Source organism: Hippopotamus amphibius, chromosome 7 (genome assembly GCF_030028045.1).
Source record: "Hippopotamus amphibius kiboko isolate mHipAmp2 chromosome 7, mHipAmp2.hap2, whole genome shotgun sequence".
Classification (NCBI taxonomy): Eukaryota; Metazoa; Chordata; class Mammalia; order Artiodactyla; family Hippopotamidae; genus Hippopotamus; species Hippopotamus amphibius.
Window position 1 is genome coordinate 124,590,999 of NC_080192.1, and position 24,585 is coordinate 124,615,583.

At 51.1% G+C, this 24,585-nt stretch overlaps 1 protein-coding gene across 1 annotated transcript in view; it reads left to right on the top strand.

Annotated features, from left to right (window-relative positions):
* The window catches only part of CAPN13 (calpain 13), a 43,484-nt gene extending 25,740 nt beyond the window's left edge, over nucleotides 1-17,744 (top strand). The window contains exons 8-14 of the mRNA XM_057743031.1: nucleotides 3,561-3,635; nucleotides 4,646-4,791; nucleotides 6,543-6,682; nucleotides 10,453-10,464; nucleotides 12,875-13,077; nucleotides 14,510-14,566; nucleotides 17,690-17,744. Coding sequence (XP_057599014.1) covers nucleotides 3,561-3,635; nucleotides 4,646-4,791; nucleotides 6,543-6,682; nucleotides 10,453-10,464; nucleotides 12,875-13,077; nucleotides 14,510-14,566; nucleotides 17,690-17,744 — 688 coding nt within the window. The remainder of the gene's footprint in view (nucleotides 1-3,560; nucleotides 3,636-4,645; nucleotides 4,792-6,542; nucleotides 6,683-10,452; nucleotides 10,465-12,874; nucleotides 13,078-14,509; nucleotides 14,567-17,689) is intronic.
* The last annotated feature ends 6,841 nt before the right edge of the window (nucleotides 17,745-24,585 follow it).

Consider the following 24,585-nt stretch of genomic DNA (forward strand, 5'->3'; position numbering starts at 1 on the left):
TGTGTGACTGTCAGTGCATCTCTCACTCCCATGATGCCATTCACCAAGCATCATTTGGACATCTGCTGTGTACTCTGGACTAAGTCCACTGTGCTGGGTGGGTACTGTGGGATGCATGCAGATGACTGTTCCCAGAAGGGAGGAGTCTTGAACCATGAACCCATACACTCAGAATAAGTAAAAAGTTAAAACAGGGGTGGGGCAGGGCATGGAAGATGCAAAGACAGAGATGGAAAGAAGGAGCCTCCGTCCATACAAGGATCCCATGGGATTCTGATCCTGATGATGCCATGTCATCAGGATGGAAAAGACTTCATTCTGGGAGGAGCTGGGGAACTGAGGCAAAGACCTGGCTGAGTTTTCAACGCAGTCCACCTGTGTCGTCCGTCCCGCCCTATTGGTCTGGACTCCCTCAACCAGTGCCTGGTCTCGCACTTTGCTCCTAGGAGTGACCAAAGCTAAGTGGGTCTCAGATGCCTCTGCTGGCCGTGTCCCAGGCAGTTGCTCACTGACCCATGGAGCCCCCTGCTTTGTGGTCTGCAGTCCCTGGAGAGCTGGGCTGCCGTTTCCCAGCTGCCAGGAGGACTGGCCCCTGGTCCCCACCCCTTTGCTGACTAAGAATGAGATGACAGTCCCGAGACAGATGGAGGGCCAGCCACAGGGAACTGGCTCCTCTCAGCAGCCAGCGAGGCCCAGCCCGCCCCTGGTTCTCTGAGGGCCTGTGTTAGACCCACAGAAAGAACGCCGACACCCTGCCCGGCCGCGGCAGCTCAGCACAGGGGAGAGCATGATGTGAAAGGAAGTGCACTGAGTCCAGACACACAGGAGAACAGGCCCCGAGCAGTGGAAATCAGTGCAGGGAGACGTGTGTTCTGGAGGCGAATGCAGAGTTGCCCGCGTTCCTGCTCTGAGCCTGATACCCCAGGCTGGGCAGTGACAGAGCCGCTGGGTCCCCTGTGAGCCCCAACAGCCGAGGCACCTGCACTGGGGGGGGAGCTGGAGGGTAGGAATGCGAGAGAGACAGAGAGAGAGAGGAAATAAGTAACATGAATTCTTAGAGTAAACCTGGGTGTGACCTCAGGTGTCCCGTGGAGAACAGGGCAACCGAATCCCCCTCCCTCCACACAAGGGGAATGAACTTGCAAAACCACAAACCACTGAGCAGTATTTTTACTCCCTGCCGCCCTCTCTCCTTTTATCTAGCCTCTGTTTTTTCTTCCTCCCCGGGGGTGGGGGGGTATCCATGGCCCTTTCTAGTCCTGCTTCCTCATCACCCAGGACGGCCCAGGGGGTGATCCGATTAGCCAGAATCGCGATTCAGGGTTGGCGGTTGCGGTAGGAGCGGAGGAAGGGCAGATGTCAGCGGCACATTCCCCTTGAGTAGAAGAGGCAAGAAGTTCACATGAGCTGATGTTCTGTCCACGGCCCTTGCGCTAAAGATCAAATGGCCGGTGAAGGCAGCAAAGGACCCCAGAGGTCGGGGAAGAGAAGCTCCCCATGGGCAGGTCTGTTCAGGGAAAGCGTCATGGGTGGGGTTGAACTGGAGTTCAACCAAAAAAAAAGTATAACTCACTTTGGAAGCAATTCCTAGGTAGGCGGGAAGTGTCAGTCACTGTGCTGAGCCAGCAACATTTGTAGTGTGTTTAGGGTCAAGAAGCTGGCCTGAGGCAGAAGAACCCAGGAGAGACGTGTCGGAAGTGGAGCCAGAGAGCCTGGTGCCCGCTGAGAAGTTTGGATTTGCACCCTACAGTCATGGGGGCTCATAAAGGACTTTGAAAGGGGAACAGAAGTGTGCAGAGCAGGCACACGGGGTGGACCCCACCGCACCTACCCTGGAGGATCAGGTACCCTGGCCGAGGGCCAAGGCGTACCATTCCCCACCAGCAGCCAGGCTGGAAGGACGCAACGTGGCTGCATCATCACTGGTCGATTTCCTCCCTCCTTTTTAAGGAGGGCAGACGGATGGGGAGCGCGGATGGTCTAATCTCAACCATGATGGAAATTTCAGTCACACCCACGTAAAGGCAAACTTGCATGAATCAATAGCATATTGATTTACACGACATTTATTTTCCCTTACACACTGCAGAAAACGTAATTATCACTTAATTATAAAATTGCCATTTTACAATAACGCATCTGACTAGCTCAGCCTGCAGCCAGAAGCCTGAGTGGCCCCTGCCTTCCCCCCCTCCCACCACCCCCCCAGAACAGAGGTGACCCAGGCCCCATGCAGGTCCCTCGCAGAGAAAGATCTCATTACACTTGTGTGCCTTGGGGGCCCATGACCTATGAATGTGCCTCCACTTTGAGGAGTGGGCTGAGAAGGGACAGATGCTCCCTTCTGCCTGTGAGGGTCTCCTCCTTCACCGCAGACCCTAGGACTAGCTTCTGGAACACATTATCCCAATGAAGTAGACAGCTTTAATAATTAATTAAGCCAGCAAAAAATTATGGCGTTCTACTGTGTGCCAAGGCACTGTGTTAAAGCCCTATGACGGATGAGACAATGGTGCTCAAGGTCACTGATCACATGGAACTTGGAGTCTAACGGGGGACAGTAGGAAATAAGCAAACACTAGAGACACAGCTAAGTGCTGGGCCGGGCATGGTCCAGTGTGCCACACGGGCTCAGAGGAGGGGCACCACCTCCGGGATAAGGAAGGTTTCCCTGCAGAAGTGCCACTTAGGAGGAAAGATGGGTAAAAGTTAGTGGGTTACAGGACTGAAAGGAGGATGCGTATTCCAGGCAGAGGGAACATCATGGTGAAAGCCAAGGAGGGTGGGGGTTGGGGGCTGCCGCTGCCACCAGACAGTATTTCTAAGGAAATGAAAATGTTCATTATTGCTGGACTGTGTAGTTCAAGGGCAGGAGGACAGGGATCTGCTCAGATAAAGCTGGAGAGGTAGGCAGAGGCCAAGTTCTGTTTCAGAGTTTGAACTTCGTCCTTAGAGTAAAAGGGGAAGCACTGATGTGTTTTAAGCAGGGCACTGCCCTCATCAGATGTCTGTTTTAGAAAGATCATTTTGATTGGAGGCGTGGAGAATGTACAGGAAAGCGGGCAGGACTGAGTTCTGTGAGACCAGTGAGAAATCCAAGAGGGAGATGAGGGTTCTTGAATTTGAAAACAGCAATAAGGATGGAAATAATTGGATGGCTTTGAGAGGGGTTTAGGAGGTAGAGTCAATAAATCAGTAGTATTTGGTGATGGCTTGGACATGGAGGGTATGAGAGAGAATAACCCTTCATGTTCTCAATCTGGCAATAGAAGGAGGCAGAGGATGAATACGGTTTGGGATAGGTTGATTTCAAGGTCATGGTGGGGCTCTGGTGGAGACAAGAGATGGACCATAGCAGGTATCCATCTAAAGCTCAGGAAGGAGGGTGGGGCTGGGGACAGCTTGGAAGCCATCAGCATAGAATCACCAGGTAGAGCGACAGTGTCCACTTGCACCCAGAAACTACTGGAGGCCTGTGCAAAGGTCCCCTGTCAGGCCACCTGTGGTTGGGATGAAACATCCTAGGAGATCTCATCTGTGGTCTGTCTCTCCATGCCCAGGTCTCTGGAGTGGCAGGAAACCCATGACCAACGGAAAAGCCAGTTGTATGAGAATAAGGATGATGGCGAGTTTTGGTACTTACTCTTTTTTTTTAACTATACTTTAAATCTTTAGCTATTGCCCAAGCCCTCAATCCCCACCCTTTTCCCTAAACATTTGTGAGAATAAAGATTAACTTTGTAGAGATCTATATATATGAAGGAGGCTATTTTCTCCACCAAGACACCAAAGCTTTGAAAAGGGAATGGTGTGTTCTCTCTTTGCATGAAAGGTATTTCCACTCTGAAATATTAGAACTTGCAGGAAATGTTAATGGTTAAAGGGAATATTGGCACCAAAGCTTTGAAACCATCAGTTTCCTGGAAATGAGGATGGATGGTTATCATGCCTGTAACTTCTTTGCCATCTTTTTGGAGCCCTGGAGCGCCACAGTCTTTCCTGGCATGAATTGCAAAAGAGCAACTTGGGGTTAATTTCTTAGGTCTGACTCCAAAGTTCTGGGTGAGACATCAGTGTCATCACCCAGCAGCTATGTAGGACGAGATGTTTTACAACACATCCTCAGCCCTATGCTCACATCTTAAAAGATAGGATGGACATTTCTCTGACAGGTTGTCTGGTTTATTCAATGGCATATTTAAATAAAATTTAGCATTTGTGAAAAAGAGACTGGGTCTAAGTAATTAAGACTCAGAGAGACAAATACAAATTAGGAGGAAAAATATTTCCAGTATCACAACTTTAATCACAGGTGTGATTTAAAGACCTCGATAGTGCATTTGGCAAAGGGTCCTAGGGAAAGGCGGTTTTCTTAGCAGCGTGTAGGACCCAGAACAGAAAGAGACTGGCAGGCATCTTGCTGCCCATGAGAGGGATGTGCGGAACCTGTCATTTGACTCTGTCTTTGTCCTCCCAACCACTGGAGACATCACAAGTGTATTTGACCATGAATGAACCAGAATGGAGCTCTGGTCTTTGGGTAGGACATGGTAAATCAATGGATACTATAGTTGACAGGCAAAGGTGCAGTGAAGTGATGGGACAAACCAGTGGTCATTAAGTGATGTGTCTCTGTTTATTACAGGATGTCATGTCAAGATTTCCGAGATAACTTCTTCTGTCTATTTATATGTAACCAAGTTCCAATCAGTCTGGACCATGGAAACACACTCCATGAAAGATGGTCCCAAATGATGTTTAAGAATCACTTAATTCCAGGAAACACTGAAGGTATTTTTGACATTGGTAATTATTCTGCCAGAGGGGAAGCTGCCAGCCCTTGACCTATCCCGGCTTCAGCTTTCAATGGCCCTTGGTTCTAGACCATCAGCTTGAAGAAGAGGAGGACTTTGTCAGCCCAAAAGAACAGCTATACTTCTCCAGGGAGAATGACTGCTGGTGGGGGTAGGCAGGAGAATCTCCAGTGTGCCTTCCCTGCTTTCTTGCTTTCCCATGGTCCTTCTGCTAACCTCCACCCACCTCCCAGGAGTAGAACGCGCCCGCTACTCTTCAGTAATCCAGGAAATCGGGGGAGGGGGGCTGTGAAAAGAACACTGGACAGAAGTCAGGGCCTGGTTTAAACCATTGTCTTTGCCACATTTTGGCTTTGCAACTCTGGTCTCTCTGTCCTCTGTCTCCTCAACTGTACACAGTGCAATTAGCCATCTCTGTCTCCCTCTTGAAGCCACAAAGCACCGTCCAGGCATCAGGGAGCATGTTCCTGTCCATGTTGGTTGATGTATCCTGCAGCACTATACTGAGACCCCAGGGGTGGCACCTCTGAACCTGTCTTTGGGCTCCCGGGAGGTGAATCTTATAGATGTGATTTTAAGAGAGTGAGTGACATGTGCTCACTGGGCCTCCAGCTCCCCACTTATGACATGGATGAATGAAATACCACCCTCTGAAGATGAACCTGAGTGTGCTTACACATCCTGGATAGGAAAGGCTGTGCAAACAACATATTTGTGTGTGTGTGTGTGTGTGTGCATGTATGTTTGCACCTCAACACATGCATTTCCTCTCCTTGGCACCAGCCTGTCGAGAGTGGGATGCTTGTATGACTCCACACCTCCAGGGTATTCACTCTGCTGGTCAGAGAACCTAGTCACTCGGAGGCCACAGCCAGATTCTAAGAAACCATGAGTCACTCCTGGACAGCAGGTGTACGGATTCATCTTCCCGAGCTGCACCTGTCTGGCTGTGGGGCCAAGACTCTCTTCCCTAGATATTAGTGCAGATCGATGAACTAACCAAAATTCTACATTGGTGCCATCTTTAGTAATTCCTTCAAAGAAGAGAGGGGAGAGAGGCAGCCGGCGAGCACCTGCTGTGTGCTGCCCAGTGCACTCGAGTGTGTCACCTTGTTTGATCCTCACAAAAAGCCAATGACCATGAGGGTCATCTCTGTCACCCCCTCCCCCTTTAGAGCTTCCCAGTTGTGACCCAACCTTCTGAAGTCTACAAATTCACCTCTAGCTTGACTTATCTTCATTTATGTTTCATACATTCTCTCTCATGCACTTGAATCTAATGGTTTTCTCATTAGTTGTCTCCCTCTGGCTTTGGTAGGGACTCTTGGGCAGCAGAGTTCTGTGAGTTGCCATTCTCTGCCTCTCTTCCTCTGTTGCCATCAGTGCCTCGGGGACTGACATCATCTCACAGCTCTGTGGTTGTCCCCAGTGCGTAAGCTCCTGCACACCCGAGGCTTCTGGAATTCCACTCATTATTAGCGTAGCCCTCAACTTTCTAGTGTAAGAAGCATTCTCACCAAGCAGGAAGTATACTTTCCCTCCTCACAAAATAAAGAAGCTTGTGCCACAGCTAGTAACTGTGGGGACTGCAGCCCAGGCCTTAGGTCTCTAAATCCAGAGTTTCTACCACAGCCCACTGAACTGGGCATGGCTCTCTGGAGTGGCCATGGTCCCATCCTGGAATCCCAGACATGAGCTGAGTTCCAATGACTGCACTTTCTCATGCAGGACCCCAGAGGGACATTCAGTATATCTTCTCTGTGCCAGACAGCATGGAAAACAACAACGTCATCGTGTCCTTCAACATTGTGTCACAAAATTTAAAGGCAAAAGACAGGACATTTCCACTAAAGTTCGAGGTGTTCAAGGTAAGGCAGCATGCTTCCGGGCTTGCCTGTTGGGGACATTTCCGTACACCTTGGGCGGAGAAAGCAACCGGTTAGGCTGGGAGATTTCCACAGACTCGAAGGGTGATAAACCCAGAGGGCGATAGAGTTCAGCTGGTGCAGCTCTGTACATTTGCAGGAAAACCTGAGACAGAGAGGAGATTACAATGGGACACACCTCCTGCCCTTGTCCCCTTGTCAGCATTTCCTGGTATGTTACAGGCTCTAATGCTTGTTCCTCAAAAAGTATTCTGGTCCAAGATCAGCTGTTGTAACAGTGCAGATTCCTGGGACCACCCCCAAACCTTCTGAATCCCAGTCTCCATGGACAGAGCCTGAAAATCTGCATTGCAATGAGCTCCCCTGGGACTGCTTATACACAGGAATGTTTGAGAATCATTGGCTAAACTGGAAGACGTTTAAGGGAAAAAAAAAAAAAACAATCCTGGGTGTCCAGACAGGAGGTATGTTTTTCTCATATGCTTACACCAAAGTCCTGTTAAAGCTCCGTGGCTGGCTTACAAGCATCTGCCTGGCCACTCATCCAAGGTCAGGTCTTCCTCTCCACCTAGCCTCCCCTCCCCTCTGATGGCTCACCCAGCTTCAGCTCCTAAGGGGCCATCCTACACACTCACAGTCACCCACATACGCCCTAACTGTGAGCAGGTGATCAGGGAATTCGTTTTTTAAAATACCAAGTAAAAGAAAGGAGTTACAAAGAAAATTTGGTACCTCCGTTCCCTCCTCCTTTCCCAAATAAGTTAATGCATCCCAAAAATAAAGTCAAGGGTTATCAAATCATGTAGCACACAGCCTCTGCACAGACATGGATAACTAAGGTCATGCAACCATCAAATGCTGGGATCCCCTCTCTCCATATTAGAGGTGAAGAAACAGAGGCCCAGCGAGGTGACGTGACATGGTCAGAATTAATGGCAGAGCTGGGGACTGGGTGCCAGATGTCCCTCAAGCCTTCAGTCAAACACACCCATCACCTGCGTGGCTGGAGCTCTGATTATGGCATCTCTAGGAAGGGTCCCAGGAATGTCTACCGAGACTAAGGCAACATTCACAACTAGGGCCTCAGCCCCCTCGTGGACAGGCCGGGCTCCTGTGCACTGGCTGTGGTTCACTCTCATACGAAGGCCTCACTGATAGAGAACTCCGGAGTTCCAAGCATGTTCACATTCATTGTCTCAAAAGCCCCAGTACCGCTGCTTTTATAGATGTGGAAGCCAATGCTCAGAGAGCATCAATGGCCTGCCCAAGATGCAGCTGGGTGGTGATGGGGGAGTGCGTGATATCAGAAATCGTGGTCCCAGGACCAGGGCTCTCAGCGGGGCATAGGCACTTGCCTTTCTGTTGATGCTCGCAGCTCAAAGAAAAACAATGCTTCTGGCTCTAGGAGGAGGAGAACCCTTTGGGTTCTGCTCTCTCTGAGCACATTTCCACTTGCTAGTTGCATGAAATCAATAGAAAAGAAATTGCTGGGGTTTAGCACCATGCTTTCAGGGTGCCTCAAACCAGCAGAGACTATCAGGGAACATCTAAGGATGCAGTAGTGGGCAGCTGTCGTTTCCATCACCACGAGGCAGATGAGCACCCTTTCCACATAGCGGGGACCTTGGTGGGAGGCAGGGCCTGGTCTCCCACTGCAGCAAAGAGGCCAAATATTCCCTCTCCCCAGCCCTTGGATGCAAAGGGGTAGACTAGTGACCCAGGCTTGTCCAATTAGGTGTTCTTGGTTACTCTAGGCCTTAAGTCTTGAGGAAGTAACTGAAGGAGGTGGGACCAGCTGAGGAATTCTTTGCAGCAAATCTTTGGGCCCAGCAGCAACGATGCAGGCAGATCCTGTGGTTGCGTCCAGCTTTGTAGCCACCTCTTCTTATTCCTGCCCACCTTCCAAGCTGTATTCTCTAGATTTCCCATTGACTCTGTGGCTTATCCTTCCCACAAATGACCTTCTGTTCACCCCACCCTGGTTAGTTTCCATTGTTTTCTGCCAAGGATCCCAAGTGACTCAGGTACCTTCTAAGAGGACCCTCATCCTCACCATCCCCTAACTCTCACCTCTGAGAAGAACAAAATGAAAGGAGTTGGGAAGGGCTAGGAAGGGAAACATCTGGTCTACCAGCAGGAATTGAACAGTTCAGGACACCAGACAGGACTACTGAAAATATCTTAGCCAACTCTTACCTTTCCTAATGAGAGACAGGAGTCCAGAGAGGATATGAGGGCTGCCCACCATGCACAAAAACTGGGGGTGCTGTTCATATTATCATCTATGATTCTAGTGCCCCAGAGCTAAGCAACACAGCAGTAAAGCCTTATCTTTACTGATTTACCCGAAGTCTTTACAGTTCAGGAGCCCTAGCAAGATTGTAATCATATGTTTTTTGAAATGCTGCCAAGCCCATTTGTCTACTTTTCAGCCAGAGATGCCTTATTTCTGAGCTGCCCATTTTACTGAAGGGGCATGTAGTCCCATGATCTCTTCAGGCTCCTTGGAGATCCCATTGGATCCTGCAGGATCCTGATTGAGTTAAACACCAAAGAACAGTCCAGACCTTGACAACTCAAGAGACACTTGGGTTCCTTTCAAAGTTCTGCTGAGAAACAGGATGTGTTGGTGCCAGAAACTAGGCTTTTGGGGTCTCCAGGGCTTTAATGGTATTTGTGGGTATAGCACTACCCAGATGACAGCTGGATACAGTGCTTCAACCTTGGTATTGGCCTGTGACTCTCCAACTGCTATGGGAACACTGCTCTGCCTTGCATCAAACCAAACATGGATGGTGTACAATTAGGCAGGGAGAAGACAGGACAGAGAAAAAGGGCAAGGGTGGACATGCTCCATCCTCTCCCAGGCTGGAACTTTCCACCTCCCTTCCAGCTCACTCCTGATCTCCAGAGAAGTCTGCCTAGGCAAATCAAATGGTCTGTACATCAGCAGAAGAATAGAATTGAAACTCATGCCAACTATGGAAGACAGTGCTTGGAGGTGGTGGGTATTAATTACAAAGGAAGCAGCACATCTTGCTCTATTCTCACCTCTGCTATTTAGACTGCAGAGCCTCAGTTTCCACACCCATAAAATAAGGAGCATAGCATCTGCTTAGGATTACTGTGACAGTCCAACACATTACATGCAAATACTTTGCAAATCGTGAAGTGGCTTAAAAATGGGACTGCATCTTCAGTGCTTTCTTATGCAACATGGACAGACTGGAACATAGGTATTTACCCTTTCAACCACACACATACATCCCTGCAAACACTGGGGTGTGGTGGGGGAGGGGGGACTCTAGAACAAATCCCCATCATGCTTTACAGTGGTCTGATGGAATAACAGTTTCCTTCTCCTTGGAGCACCAGCATTGGGGAATTTACATTTGATCCAGGTTCTGTCTTACCTCCAGTCCCCATCATTGTGCCCCTTTTCCTTCCGATTTCATCGTCATTGCTATGAAGAGTAACCAAGCTGAGATGACAAAGAGAGAGCCTCCTCTTCTCAGACACCTTCCTCCCCCCTGATTTCCTTCCCGTTCATCCTCCCTAGAGCAATTGGGTGTCCTTTGTCACAGCTCCACATGGGGAATGAGTGACAGTCCCCGTTCGCCCCTGGGTATTCCAGGAAATAGGCTGAATGTACAAGAAAAAGGAACACAGGGCCCTGAGCTGGGCTGCTCGGATCTGCTCGCCTTTGGGTTTTAGCTTGGGATCCTAAACCTGCCTTTCTTCTCTTCCCACAGGTCGACTCTCAGGTATGGCCACCGCTGCCCTCACTGGGTTTCCTCACACCCCTGCTGTCATCTGTCGGTAGTGTTACGCCTCTTCCAACACCCTTGACCTTGACGTGTCTCTTGCTGTTCAGTGACTGCCAATTCAGTCCTGCTATGTCCTGTCATAGATACAAGCTTCCAACTTCCAAACAGGTCAACAATGCAGGAAACATTTCCGCTGTCCTTGTCTAAAGCTGGATTCCTTAGGCAGTTCTCTGGTTTGACGTTCCAGAGGGGCTGCAACCGTAAAACCATCCTCAAGCATCTGGCCCTGATAGATAAGACTGATACTGCTGGTCACTGTGAAGATGAGAGACAGGGCTACTGGGTACCTGGGGTGGGGGAGGGGCGGATCTTTAGCCGCCTGTATTTTTTGTCAGCCCCCAACCCCACCACAGCCAGGATGCATAGAATGCAAATGCAAGGTTAAGGCACATCCTCCAACTCTTCTTACAACCACACCACGGCCACAACCCACCCTCCCCACCACCCCCTACCACCTGCCCCCACCCCAGTAAATATGCTGGCTTGCCATGGGTGAAAGGTGACCAAAATATGAGGAAGGATGGAGATGGAAAGATGGAGTTTGGGAAACCTAACCTCACAGGCACTCAAACCCCTTAAATAGATGTGAGCTCAGTGGTGCTGTTGCTGCCAAGGGGAGACGCAGTTGCTCGGGGACTGAGGATGGAAGGGAGGGAGCTGGATGTAGCCACAGCCAACGGGCAGTGACTGCAGCCTGCTGGCAGGGCCTTCCAGAGGCCCCCCAACAGAGAGGCAGAGGCTGGGATGGGAGGTCTCTGAGCAGGGAATACACAGAAGCCCAGGCAGAAAGCAGACAGCAAGGGAGCCTGTCACAGGGGTGGCCCCGCCACAGAGCTGGGTTTAGGATCCAACTCTGGTTCTCGGCACACCAGTCATGGAATTAGAACTGCTGGAAGGGCTTCAAAGGAAGCACTCAGGTGCAAGGAGCAGGTCAGGCTTCTAGTTCCCAGACCTGGAGAATGAGGTGAGGGCTCAAAGAAAAGGCACGAGACCCATCCCTAGAAATACAGGGTCAGATCTTATGATTACAGAAGGCTCCAAGCCCACACACCTCTGTACACACTGCTTCCCCATGTGCACACATGCCCGCACAAACACACGAGAGAGAGAGAGAGAGAGAGAGAACAGTGCTGACTCTCTGGAAAAGAACTGATCTCATCATTGCTTTTTTTTTTTTAAGCTCTTTATTGGAATATAATTGCTTTACACTCCTGTACCAGCTTTTGAGGTACACCAAAATGAATCAGCTGTATTTATACATATATCCCCTTATCCCCTCCCTCCCACGACTCCCTCCCATCCTCCCTGTCCTGGTCCTCTAAGGCATCACCCATCATCGAGTTGATCTCCCTTTGTTACACAGCAACTTCCCACTAGCTATCTATTTTACAGTTGGTAGTGTAAATATCTCTATGCTGCTCTCTCATTTCGTCCCAGCTTCCCCTTCCCCCCGCCCACCCCCTCAACATCGTTGCATTTTTTGCCTTTGCCAGAAAGGCCCAAGCAACTCAGGCTCCAAGCTCACTGGGGCTGCTGTTAATGTCAGCAGAATCACTTTGGATACTCCGCCCACCCCCTTCTGCACACCAGACCCGTGACAAGGCCTCCTCTTACAGCCCAGCCTGCTCCCCACCCCCTGAAAAGAACCTCTCCTCGTCTCCCCCACAAAGCAGAGCTCACAGGCCATCATTTCACGCTGCATGACCATTCTAAATGGAATCCCCATCTCAACTGTATTGGGGAAAATTTATTTAGTAAGAGGTTTTTATTATGTAATATGTATGTGACATCCGGTAATAGGAACTGCATTATATTTATTGTTTTATCTCTAAGAAAATATTGAAATAAAAGGAGAATGATCAGGGCCTATCATTCTCCAGTGAGAAGGCATTTCAGGGCGTTACTGGAAAGATGAAATGGAGGGAGTGAAAAGGCTCTAGCTCCGCAGTGCCGCAGGGGTCCGAGGAGTGCTTTGCAAAAGGGTCCAGAGGGAAAGGACTTTAGGGGCTCCAAACGTAATTCAGTATTGGAACAATCTCACTAGTTTTCATGGGATTTGTCTTCATATATAAGCAGAGAGATAAACTCAGAAGCCCAGGATGCTGTAAGATTTAATGAGGTAAAACCATGTGTCATATTTCCCTGAATTCATCCTAGTGTTAGAGTCTATATTAAATAACAGTCTGAACTCTATTGCAGTTTGAGACATCGGGTAAGTTCTGTCTCCCTTTTCAGGGCCTGTAGTGCTGTTTCGGTGGATGGAGAGGAGTCGGGGAGGTGGGGTCTCTCCTGGTGGCTGGGACGCCTGCACAGAGGGGGTTTCTCACCACCATCACATCTCCTCCAGTTCCAGCACTTCCAAGAGAGATTGCCGTCCACCTTTTTTTCCAAATTCAGAATTGCTGAGAAGGGCATCATTTCTGAAACCATGTGCAACCTTACAGAACGCTTCAGTCTCAGCCCTGGGACCTATGTGGTGGTCATCTCTGCAGGCAGAGAAGCAGTTGAGTTCTTGCTCCGAATCTTCCTGAAGATGCCAGACAGTGACAGGTACAGAATTCTGGGATTCTAAAGGTTTTATTCTACTTAATTTTATAAAAACACATTGCATCATTCATGCAACAACTCACTCTGTTAGGGGGACACAGCACGGCCCCCACTCTCAAGAAGCTCAACACAAAGTCGGGGCAAGAGAGTCTGCGAACCAATAAGTAGACCAGAGACAGGATGGGGCCTTTGCTCGACAGAAATGCAGAATCGCCTGGGAGGACAGAGTGGAGGGATTCACTCCTGGCAAGAGGGACTGAGGAAGGCTTCTTGGGGGACATGATGTGAGCTAGTCCTTGATGGAGAATTTAACTCGGTGTTTCAAAGGAGAGGGCAGTGCAGGTGGAGGAAAAAGGCCTGAGCAGAAGCAGGGAAGTGGGTGAGCACGGGGCTCGTTGAACGATAACGGATGTTGCCCATACGCACAGGAAGGTCATACATGGCACGCATGGCTGTTGTCTGAAATGTGGCCAGGATGTGGGTACATCAGGGAGACAGCGAAAGGTGGGTGTGAACGATAGAGTCTGATGGTGGAGGGTCTTCACTGCCAAGTTGGCAGTCAAGACTGGGGTTGACAAGCACACACCCTGCTGGGCACCTCATCCCTTCTTGGCCCCACGGCAGACGTCACTACAATCACTGCAGTCTTTACAGTTGAGCATGGATGAGGCCTTCTCAGTCCAGCATGCCAGGTGGTCACTGGGCCACCATTCAGAGTTGGAACCTAAGACAAATCTTATTTATCCCATCCTGGCAATGGGGGGTTACTATGCACCTATATCTGGTTGTGAAAGCAACAGTTTACACGGTTTGAAGACCAGGCGGGGTCCACCCAAAAGACTGGACATGAGGGCCTGATGCTCATCTGTCTGCTGACCGCCACAGCTGCCCACTTTACAGCTCGCTGTGCCGAGGGCTCTCCACTCGTGTCCTTGGCATAGATGTCCAATGCCTCCAGGGGCTCCCGCCATATGTAAGCATAAGCCTCCTTTGAATAGCGAGCTGGTCATCCTTGTCACATTGTCCCCCTGATTTTCTAGGAACCTGGATGACAGTCTCAACCTCAGATCACTGCAGGTAGGTGTGCGGCAAGGCTTGGTTGGCAAACTTCACTGGGTCACGTCCCATCCCCAAGAGCTATCTCCTTCCTTCTTACCTCACCACTGACCAGTGAAAGCACAGAGACCACAGTGGTCTGGTGATGACTCAAAGGGGCAGGGACGAGGGAAGAAGACCAGGCCTCGAAGGCCAGGCTGGACCCAACCATCTTCCTTCCATAAATTTCCATTTTCACCTTCCCCAGAAAGGTTTGATCCAGTTGCTGGATGAAGCCTCTGTCTCAGATCCAGGTGGGAGGTTCTCGGGCCCTCCCTGTATCAGACAGGCAGCCTCCTTCCCCAGAAATATGATGTTGGCTCTTCTTCCTTAGATCCAGGCAAGTCATCCAGGAAATGGCTCCCAACAAAGCATTTTCTACAGATATGCTCAGCAGGTACAGTACCTAGCATGGTAGCAAGGGGCCCTACATAGGACAGATGATGGAGAGGCCAGAGAGAAGGAAACCTCTCCCAGGGCCTTATCAGGATAGAGAGAGGAAGATGGGTGATCATATCAGCCTCTCTCCCCGGATGTCTCCAGAACTGATCTGGAAAGATGGGGTGCCCCACCTGGGTGACATCTGGGATGAAGTGTAGAGTTTGGAAAGGGAGAGGCTGATTATAGGGGAGTAAGCCTTTTAAATCTTTAAACAAGCAACTGGCAATACCCCTTGAAATCTTTCCTTCTCCCGCTCTGCCACCTCCCACCAACGTTGGCATCCTTCCTCCCAGGAGCTGGCCAGCTTCAGAAAGCACCAACAGCCTTCTTCCTGCCAAGGCACCTATGCACACAGGGGATTTTCTTAGTGGTTTAATTAGCCATTATAAAGAACTCCTTGACTTGTCAGGAGGAAAAAAAAAAAAAAAAAAAACAGTTGCTGAGGGCTCTGCACGATGGGCCTTTTACCATTAGTCATCAAGTCGGTATGGAAAGCAGAAAGCCATACAGATGATCGGTGTGTACTGTGCCAGCCTCAGGCAGGCAGGGGCCAAGGGCAGGAAGATGCTAGGCGTTCAGAAGGCTAGTGGTGCAGTGGTAACCAGGAGGCAGCCCAAAGGGAAGTTATTCAGGCAGCCTGGGCCCAGCGATAAAAACAAAAAGAGATGAAGAGTATGGCACAGGGTACACATAGGGGGCAGCTCAGTATGAACCTCCTTGAAACCAACACCAGCCCAGGATCCAGGCCCACATCTGGGCTGACTCAGAAGGGAGTTCACCTGGTGTGAAGCAGGATCTGCTACGGCTAATGTGCCCAGTCCGTGAGCTCCTGAAGGCAGGGCTGACACCGTATGCATTCCTTGTCCCCAACACCTATCACTGTCCTTGGCACAGAGAAGGTACTCAATCCAGTTGCACTGAGTGAAGACAGATTCGCTTCCCCAGAGCAAATGCTCTAGCTAAGGTCACTGCCCCGAGATGATCAGCAAGACCGGCTTAAGGTACCTGAGACCAAGCTTCCTTCAGGGACAGATGGCAAAATCCTTGACATGGTCCATGCACCTGTGCATGTGAAATAAAATATATAATTTGCAATATGATAAATGGTACAGATTCCCTAATCAGGACTGTTCCAAACCACAACCAAATGTATCCTCATAGAGGGTAACTGGTAGCCCATATGGGGCCTTTGTAGGAATTAGAATAAGACAGAAATGCAGCTTTGCGCCATGGTACGCAGCTGGGGAGTAGAACCCAGACTGGACTCCAGCTTCTTTTCACCCCTCGGTCAGCAGCCTTGAGCAGGGCCAACCTGGCATCATTCTGCACAACCTGCAAACTATCCTCAGAGGTTGTGTCCTCAAAGGAAAGTTGAGAGCAAAATATTCATCCAGGTACTCACTGTCGTGTTTCCCCATCTCTGGTACCCCTTTATTGGCCATGGTGGTGGTGATAGTACCATAACCCAGGGTCTGCCTGTGGGAAAGGAAGACACAGCCTCTGGGACGGGCCGCATCTATCATCTATCATTTATTCAACCAGCAAACATGTACCACATACCCTAGCATGTTCCAAGACTCTGCTCAGTTTTAAGAAAGCAAAGCATCAGTCCTTGGGGATCTTTCATTGAGGTGGTAGAGGCCAACGTGCAGTTCTTTGGGAGTTTGTTCAGACAACTTTCATCACCATTCCTAGCCTCGTCTCTTCCAGCATTCTGGTGGTTACTGGGTGCAGAGGTCAGGTCAGGGGCTGTCCTAGGGTAGGAGATGTGGTCCCTGCCCCACAGCTGCTTACATGCTAGTTGTGACTCTGTGTAAGTGGGAGTTCCTCACCATGGCAACTGCTCTTCAAAGTGAGGTGCCATGATTCTTTCGAGGAAAAAACTCAGTTAATGGCAGGCACATCACACCAACTTCCCTGGCATGACCAACCAGTGAGACGTTGGGGGGGGGGATGTAAGGCCCATTTCAGATGCCCGCAGGATGTTTTCCACTGGGGACATCATTAGGGGTCATTTTTCCAGCTAAAGGACTCCCGTAAGGACAAGCCACAGGGCTGCTTTTGCTTTCAGTTCTGGGTGGTGAGGCCAACCCTGGGGACTGCTTATCTGTCATCTATGGGGAGCTGGGTCCCTGAAGACCCCAAGGAGGCACCTCCTTCCTCCTGACCCAGTGCCACTCTGCAAAGCCACCTGCTGGGAGCCCTCACCCCAGCTTCTCCCACGGAAAAGCTTCTCCAGGGTGGTGATGTCCCATCATGCCCTCGGTGTTCACCAGGCTGGGGGTAAGAAACGGCTGCGTGTAGCACAGCTCTGCTTCTCTGTAAAATCATCACGGAAGCTGCCGCCCGTAACACTGCTCCGTGTCCCCAACAGAAAAGTGAAGGCGGTTAATGCCTTCAGAAGGTCAGGCCAGGAAAAGTTTCTCTCCCTTCAGTCTCAGTTGCTTCCTGTGTTTTATCCAGGGAAAACTATGATGTCTCCCTTTCTGCTTCTGTGGCTGGGAAGGCTAATGCCAAGTTATGTGCTCAGTCAGACCAGCGTCTCTCAGCCTGGATTCCTGGTGTTTTATCTCCTCTCACCACACACCCACACCCACACCCACACCCACCCACACACCCACACACACACACACACACACACACACACACACACCCACACACACACACACACGTCATGTTTTCTCTCACTCCCTTCTTTCTGGAAGCAGATGGGGAAACACACCTGCAGGGCTGAATTGATTCATTCAACAATGCTTCACCTGAGGGGCTCCCAAGTGCCAGGTAAGGGTGGGGAGCAGGAGACAAACACTGCTTTCAGCCCAATAATGAACAACGAGAGAAATGCAAGGTGACCTACACCAGGCACCAAATATCAGGAGTAATCAGCAAGACAGATATTCAGGGAGGGAGGGATCACCATGGCCTGGCACAGTCAGGAAAGGCTTCACCACAAAGGGGAGATGGGCGTGTGATGGGAACTAAGTGCTCAGAAGTCCCAGTGCTTTTACAGTCAGGCAGGTGTGCCCCTCGGCTCCTGGGCACTGATGTGATTCCTGCATCCCTTCCTCATTTGGATCAGGGGCTGGAAATTGATGCTACTCAGCTTCAGAGCCTTCTCAACCAGCAATTCCTAAAAGGTAAGGAGCTGCTGGCCCCAACCCCATCCCCACGGCCACGCCAGTCCACTGCCACCCTCTCTGACATTTCAGTCCTTCCTGTTCTCCCCCCTCAGGACTTCCAGGGGACACTTTCTCTTTGGATGAGTGCCGGAGCATTGTGGCTCTGATGGATGTATCCTTTGCAGTCATTCCCCCTCCCCCAGCTCTGAGTCTGTCTGCTCTGCAGGCTTCCCCAGGGTCGAATTAGGATGTTACGGAACCCTTTTCTCACCCTCACTATTTTCTCTTCTTCCTTGGTTCTAAGTGCTCACCAAAGACCCTGGGCTTTTAAGGATTTTGTACCAACTCACTGACTCTTCAGAACCCCCATAGCAACAATAACAATGCTTACCATCTATCAGCATCTACCACGTGCCAAGAATTGTCGTGATATATATATTTTTCCCTCGTAATTCTTGCAATAATCCCCGTGATATAAGAAGTATAGTCCCGTGATACAATGAAGAAACGAGTTCAGAGAGATTTAGCCATTCACCCAGATCACACAGCCAGTCAGAATTTGTGCCTGGATTTGCAGTTGGAGTTTTCAGCCTCCAAAGTCTGTTCCAACATTACCCTTCACTGCCTCCTTGTAGCACCAATGGGAACTATTTTCCTTCCACCCCTCTCCTTCCCACTTCCTTGCTCAACAAGTCCCCAGTTCAATAACCACCAGCCTTTGTAGAGAACTCTTCAGACTGCACGGCAGCTATACCCCGTTATTACTATTCTGCTGCACTTGCAGGTGAGACGGGGCTGGGGCAGGGCAGTGACTTGCCCACGTTCTGTGGCCACAAGTGGCTGGACTGGGACCCAAACCCGGGTCTCCTGCCTCCCATTCCCGACTTCCACTCTCCCCTGAGCTGTTTCTCCCCTGCCCTCCCCATCTCCCCGCTGGCTCCACGGGGCATATCCGCCAGCTCTTCCGTCAGGTGTGTGCTGTCTCCCTGGAGTGACACGGATCCCCCGGCTCTTTCACTCTTAACGAGGCTCGACTGGGGATGTGAAGCTGGCCATTGTCGAACAAGAGGGCTTCTTGATGAAATCATCAATCAGGCCCTGTCTCTGCTAGCTGTGGTTTAGAATCGCTCAGAGACACTGCTCGTCTCTGCAGTTGAGTCAAAATGGCCCTCCATAGCTTCACAGCCTGGGGCAGGTAACCCTAGGGGAGGTCATGTCTGCAGGACCCCCTGCAAAGCAGACACGTCTTTTCTACCCTTCCTCCTGCTCACCCGCCAGCTCACCTCCAGTTCCTCAGAGATCCATTCTTTTCATTAGTTTTCATTAAACCCATCGTATGGAGTGAGCAGGGCTGACTAACACACAGAGTGCAGTCCATCCACTGACGCACACTTAGCGTGTGCACTCACCTCTCATGCTGCCTCAGGAGTTGCAAGGCACTCCCCACAGCTGCTGCCCACTTCCCCCTGCCAGGGACCCCACCCCAACGGGTGGAGGCTGTGTTTGGGGCTTGCTCTCTTCCCCTGGAAGCAAGTGATGTTGGCTTCCCTTTCTCAGGGCTGCCTTCTCCTTCCCATTGCCTGTTTTCCCTGTGAAATAAATCTAAGCCAGGTCCCTTTCGTAAGCAGCTGGAGCCAGTTGGTGTGGGACCACATCCAGGTGACCCTGGACCGACTGTGTTACTAGTTGGTGGGTGGAGCTGTTCCATCCCTGCAGCCCCTCTGCTCATTGCACACAGGACTGCTTGACTCTTAACTCCCCACCAAGCTGAAGGTGAACGGGCGGCTTGATCAAGAGGAGTTTTCAAGGCTGTGGAGCCGTCTTGTCCACTGCCAGGTACCTGCATGTCCTCTTCTGACCAACACTCTTATTCCATCTGGCTTAGCATCTATTTACTGGGTGCCCGATCCTGCACCAGGGCTGAGGGCTATGAAAGAAGGGGAACCTCACCCCACCCTCAAGGAGAGTCCCCGTTTTGCCTGGGGAGATGTAGGTGCACCAGTAGAAGGCAGAAGGCAGTGACCGGTCAGGTGGCAGGCTGAGGACGGCTGTAGGAGGCAGGAGGAGAAAGGGGTCACAGTGGACTGTAGCTAAAACTCCCGCTAGCACTGCCCTCCCCATTTCTCCCTGGGCCACCGCAGCAGCCCCCAGGCTGCTGGTTCACCTCCTCCCTTCCCCTCCATCTTCCAGGACATACATCAGAATCACAGTTGTGGTCTGTGGCCTCACTGTCATTCTCAGGACAAAGTCGAAACTCATCAGCTGTACACAAGATCCTCTGAGTTGGCACACACTTTGGGGTCCAGGAGAAGCCCTTTCACTCATCTCACTTGCTCCTTCGGCCCCCAGCTATGAGCGAGCCTCCTTGCTCTCCTCTCCCTGAACTCGGAGCCTGCTGGGTGCCCACCCAGCAGAGAGTCCAGCCCCAAAATCTCCTTCCCTGCGGGGCCTCTCCTGGGGGCCTTGCCTGCCCCACCCCAAATGCAGTCAGTTCCCCCCGCAGCTCCTAGCGCTTGAACCCACAACAATAAAATAAAAACACCTATTTACATATTATTATTTATATCACCTAGTCGCTGATTGGTTTCATTTGGTTTCTCACTGGGCATTGCAGTGGCTGACAGTCCTCCCATCAGCTTGCGGGGTCCTCCAGGGCAGGGATCCCTCATATTCATCCTTTTCCCCAGGGCCTTCCATAGTGTCCAGCACACAGCAGGCGCTCAAAAATGCTGAACAGACGATTGAACAAATGCATGACTGAATGTGTGAGTTCGTGCCTAATTGAGAACACGCTAGGTCTCTGAACTCACAAAAGCCAAAGAAAGCCAGAAAAAGGTTGTCAAGCTCCTAACCGGCCTCAGCTGCGCACCTGCTTGGGGGTGTTTTGCTTTAAAACAGCTCCTGGGCAGCAGTGGAGCATAGGCCAGCATTAAGAGTCCCAGGTTCAGCCCTGCAGTGCTTGCCTGCTTGATCCAAGGCAAGTTACTCACCCGCCTGAGCATCTGGGGCCTCGCCTGGGAAGTAGGAGGCTGAGTTAGAATTAGGAAGAAGTAGAAAAGTCTTGAGCAGATGCAGAGCTGCCCTGTACAAAATCAGGGTGCTCGGGTGACTCCAGCCCGCGGCCGTGCTTGGTCCCTGAGGCGGGTCTCACCTGCCTTCAGTGCTGCCTACACAGGCGCTCACTATTGTGCAAAGCACGCTCCTGAGCACTTTATAAAGATGTGCTCATTTACTCCTTGCAACAAACCTGCGAGGTAGATACTGTAACTGTCCCTGTGCTACACAGGGGAAAACTGAGGCCTAGAAAGATTGGGTCACTTGCCCCAGGTTACACAGCTGGTACATAGTCAAGCTGGGATTCATACCCAGCAATTTGGTTGTAAAGTCTGTGCTTTTAACCCCCACCTTCAGCAGACTCTTTAGACAGCTCTCCACCTCCCTGGGAAGGGGCCAGCTGCCCTGGGTGCAGGAGCCCCATCTAGGGGGTGAGGAAGGGGAAGGAGAGCAGGTTGAGAGGGGGGAAGGTGCGGGCCTGGGAGAGGGACCCGCAGACCCGCAGTTCACGGCCAGGTCGGCTTTATCAAGCGGAGCCCACCCTGCCTCTCCATCTCCTGCTGTGTACCCTGCCGGCCTCTGAGCTGGACCCACTCGTGTTGTAGCGAAGCAGCCTCCAGGGACGGGAACGTGATTTTCCAGGACATCCTCTTCCATGTGGGCACTGGGACTCACACGGGCTTCTTGCTTCTTCTCCCATGTTAGAGTGTTTTCCAGAACTCCCGGAAGAACTCTGGAGTTTTCCTGAGCTCGGATTTGTGGAAGGCCATAAAGGACACAGGTAAAGCAGGCAACTTTTGAGCCGTGATGATAGGGTCTCCAGTGGGGGGGGGGGGGGGGGGGAGGGTGTTGCCCTCACCCCTAGCATGCTGTAGGCAAGACTGGTTAGGGAGGTGCTGGGCAGGCGGGAGAGAGCAGAGCGCAGCGGCCGTGCCCTCCCCTGGTTTACACCGGCCTCTGTAGACCTCCAGACTCAGACTCCACCCTCCCCCACCTCAGGTCTCACCTGCCAGTCAATTCTCCTGATTGCCTTCTCTCCCCATCACACTAATTGTGCAAAAATGCCCCCGCATAGTTGATACCCTACCAGAAATCTAGCTTGCCTTGCAGACGCTTGCATCTCAGCATCTGGGCCATCGGGATTAAATACCCACAGGCGGGCTGATGCGCCCTCTTTACAGAGGGTCTGGGGCTAAGTGAAATGAAATGGCATCTGTCTGCTTCAAGGAGGCAAGAGCTTTCAGTCCTGGAGAATGATAACACCACAGGGTGCAGATGCTTCATGTGTCAGTAAGAACTGGCACTCACGTCACCTCATTTGATTGTCTCAACAGCTCTGGAGCGGGGAAGGGCAGGAATCACCATCCCCACTGTACTCATGGGGGAAATGGCTAACAAAAAGGTTAAGTCAGGAAATTACCACCTTCCCAAATAAAATGTAAAATCAGACTCCCACAGGTCATGGCTGGAAGGGCAGAGTCCCTCCCTGGACTCCCGGCCTGGGGAGTGGGTAGTAATCTGAGCTGCTGCTCCCGGCTTCAGCCTCTATCCTCCCCTTAATTCTCTTTTTTTTTAAGCTCTTTATTGGGGTATAATTGCTTCACACTGTTGTGCCAGTTTCTGCTGTACAACAACGTGAATCTGCTGTATTAATACATATATCCCCACATCCCCTCCCTCCTATGACTCTTTCCCACCCTCCCTATCCCAGCCCTCTAGGTCATCACCCATCATCGAGTTGATCTCCCTGTGTTAGGCAGCAGCTTCCCATTAGCCATCTATTTTACATTAGGTAGTGTATATATGTCACAGACTGAAAGTAAGGGGATGGAAAAAGATATTCCATGCAAATAGAAGTCAAAAGAAAGCTGGAGTAGCAATACTCATATCAGACAAATTAGACTTTAAAGACTATTACGAGACAAGGAAGGACACTACATAATGATCAAGAGATCAATCCAAGAACATATAACAATTGTAAATATCTATGCACCCAACATAGGAGCACCTCAATACATAAGGCAAATGCTAATAGCCATAAAAGGGGAAATCGACAGTAACACAATAATAGCAGGAGACGTTAACACCCCACTCACACCAATGGACAGATCTCCCCTTAATTCTTCACAGCAGAGGGCTGTGCTTCTCAAACGTGTGCGTGTGTCAGAACCCCCTGGGGGCTTGTGAAAGTGCGGAACCTCACCACCGCCCGCCGGAAGTTTCTGATTCAGGAGGGCCGGGGTGGGGCTCAAGAATTTGCATTTCTGACAAGTTCCCAAGTGAGGCCAAAGCACCTGGTCTGGGGATCACACTTTGAGAACGACTGAATGACCAGGGAAAGATGAGACCTTTAAAGGAGACCTCACTAATGACTCCCGAATAATAAGAGGGACAAAGATAGAGAATAGTTGGAATTCGACTAAACAGCTGGCAGGGGCCAGGCGGAGCAACAGAGCTGATGTGATCTGAGGGGGCGATCTGAGAATTTGGCAATATGGAGAGGCATGCGCTGCTGAAAGGGTTCAAATTCACATTTTATTCGTGAACGGCTCTGGCTGTACGGGGCCCGCAGGCCACCAGCCTTGTCCCCTCGATGGACTGGTTGGTTTACAGGGTTTTGCTAGCTGACCAGGGTGCGTAGGCCCCCCTGATCTTCAGCCTGCCGTTGTCAGCTGTGGGGTCGCTGTCCCCCTGGAGTGCATCACTAGACATGCACCATCGTGAGACTCAGAGAGGGCGGGGCCGCTCTGTCCCCTCCTCCCGAGGCCACCACCGGAGGTCTCGGCTCTGAGGACAGGACCACCCCCACCCCCGGCCTCCTCCCCACTCACTGGCTCCCTTGTGTCCCAGACTTCCTCGCAGGGATCTCCGTCACCAGTGAGCTGCTGGAACTCATGAGACTCCGGTACAGTGACAGCACGGGCAGGGTCAGCTTCCCCAGCCTGGTCTGCTTCCTGATGCGGCTTGAAGCCATGGCAAGTGAGTGTCACTGGGGCCATCCTGGAGACCTTCACAGTGACCAAAAGACACAGGAGAGGACCAGGAGTGCACTCCGGCCCCAGGCCTGGGCAAAGCCTCCATAGTGGTGTGGGCTGGAGCCCTGTGTAGGAGCTCTCGTCCCAAGGGACAGAGCCAACGTTAGCCTGTGTGACGGTGCAGTTGGCTCGAGTCCCCAGCCTCCCTCTGCACCCTTGTCTCCCCAGGACATTTCCCCACCCCAGATCTCATTTCCTTATCACCATCCTCAGCACCTCTCGCCAGGAGCAGGGTTAAATCACCGTGGCCCCTCTCCAGATTGTGTTTACGGTTTAAACCTACTCTTTAGTCATGCAACAAATGGTTTGCTCTCTGCTGAAGGATTGTACACACAGCAAGAAGGTGGGGGAAGGAGGTTCCCCCCAAGGCCTCAGCAATCCAGCTATGTAGGCCAGAGGTTTTGACACCTTGTAGCAGCATACCCCTTTGTTTTAAATGAAATTTCACATGAAACCCCAGGCCACACTATAGCTCCAAATGGAGCTGCTGTGGTTGAGGTAGAAGTGGGATCTGGCCTCTGCTCTCATCCTTGCACCGCCCCTGCCATGTGGCACTAAGGCCCACAGCTCTAACCCCACAGCTGTGAGCTAGGCAATTAACAAGATGGAGAGAATAGAGCCCTGGGAGGGGAAAGGAGAAGCCAGAGGCATAATTTTGCTACAGAGAATTCACAGTTGGACAAGGGAGGTGGCCCTGAAATACTTGCTAAGACAAGCCCCTGCGTCCCCCTGGCCAAGGTGGAGAGGGCCAAGTGCTAGGAAACTGG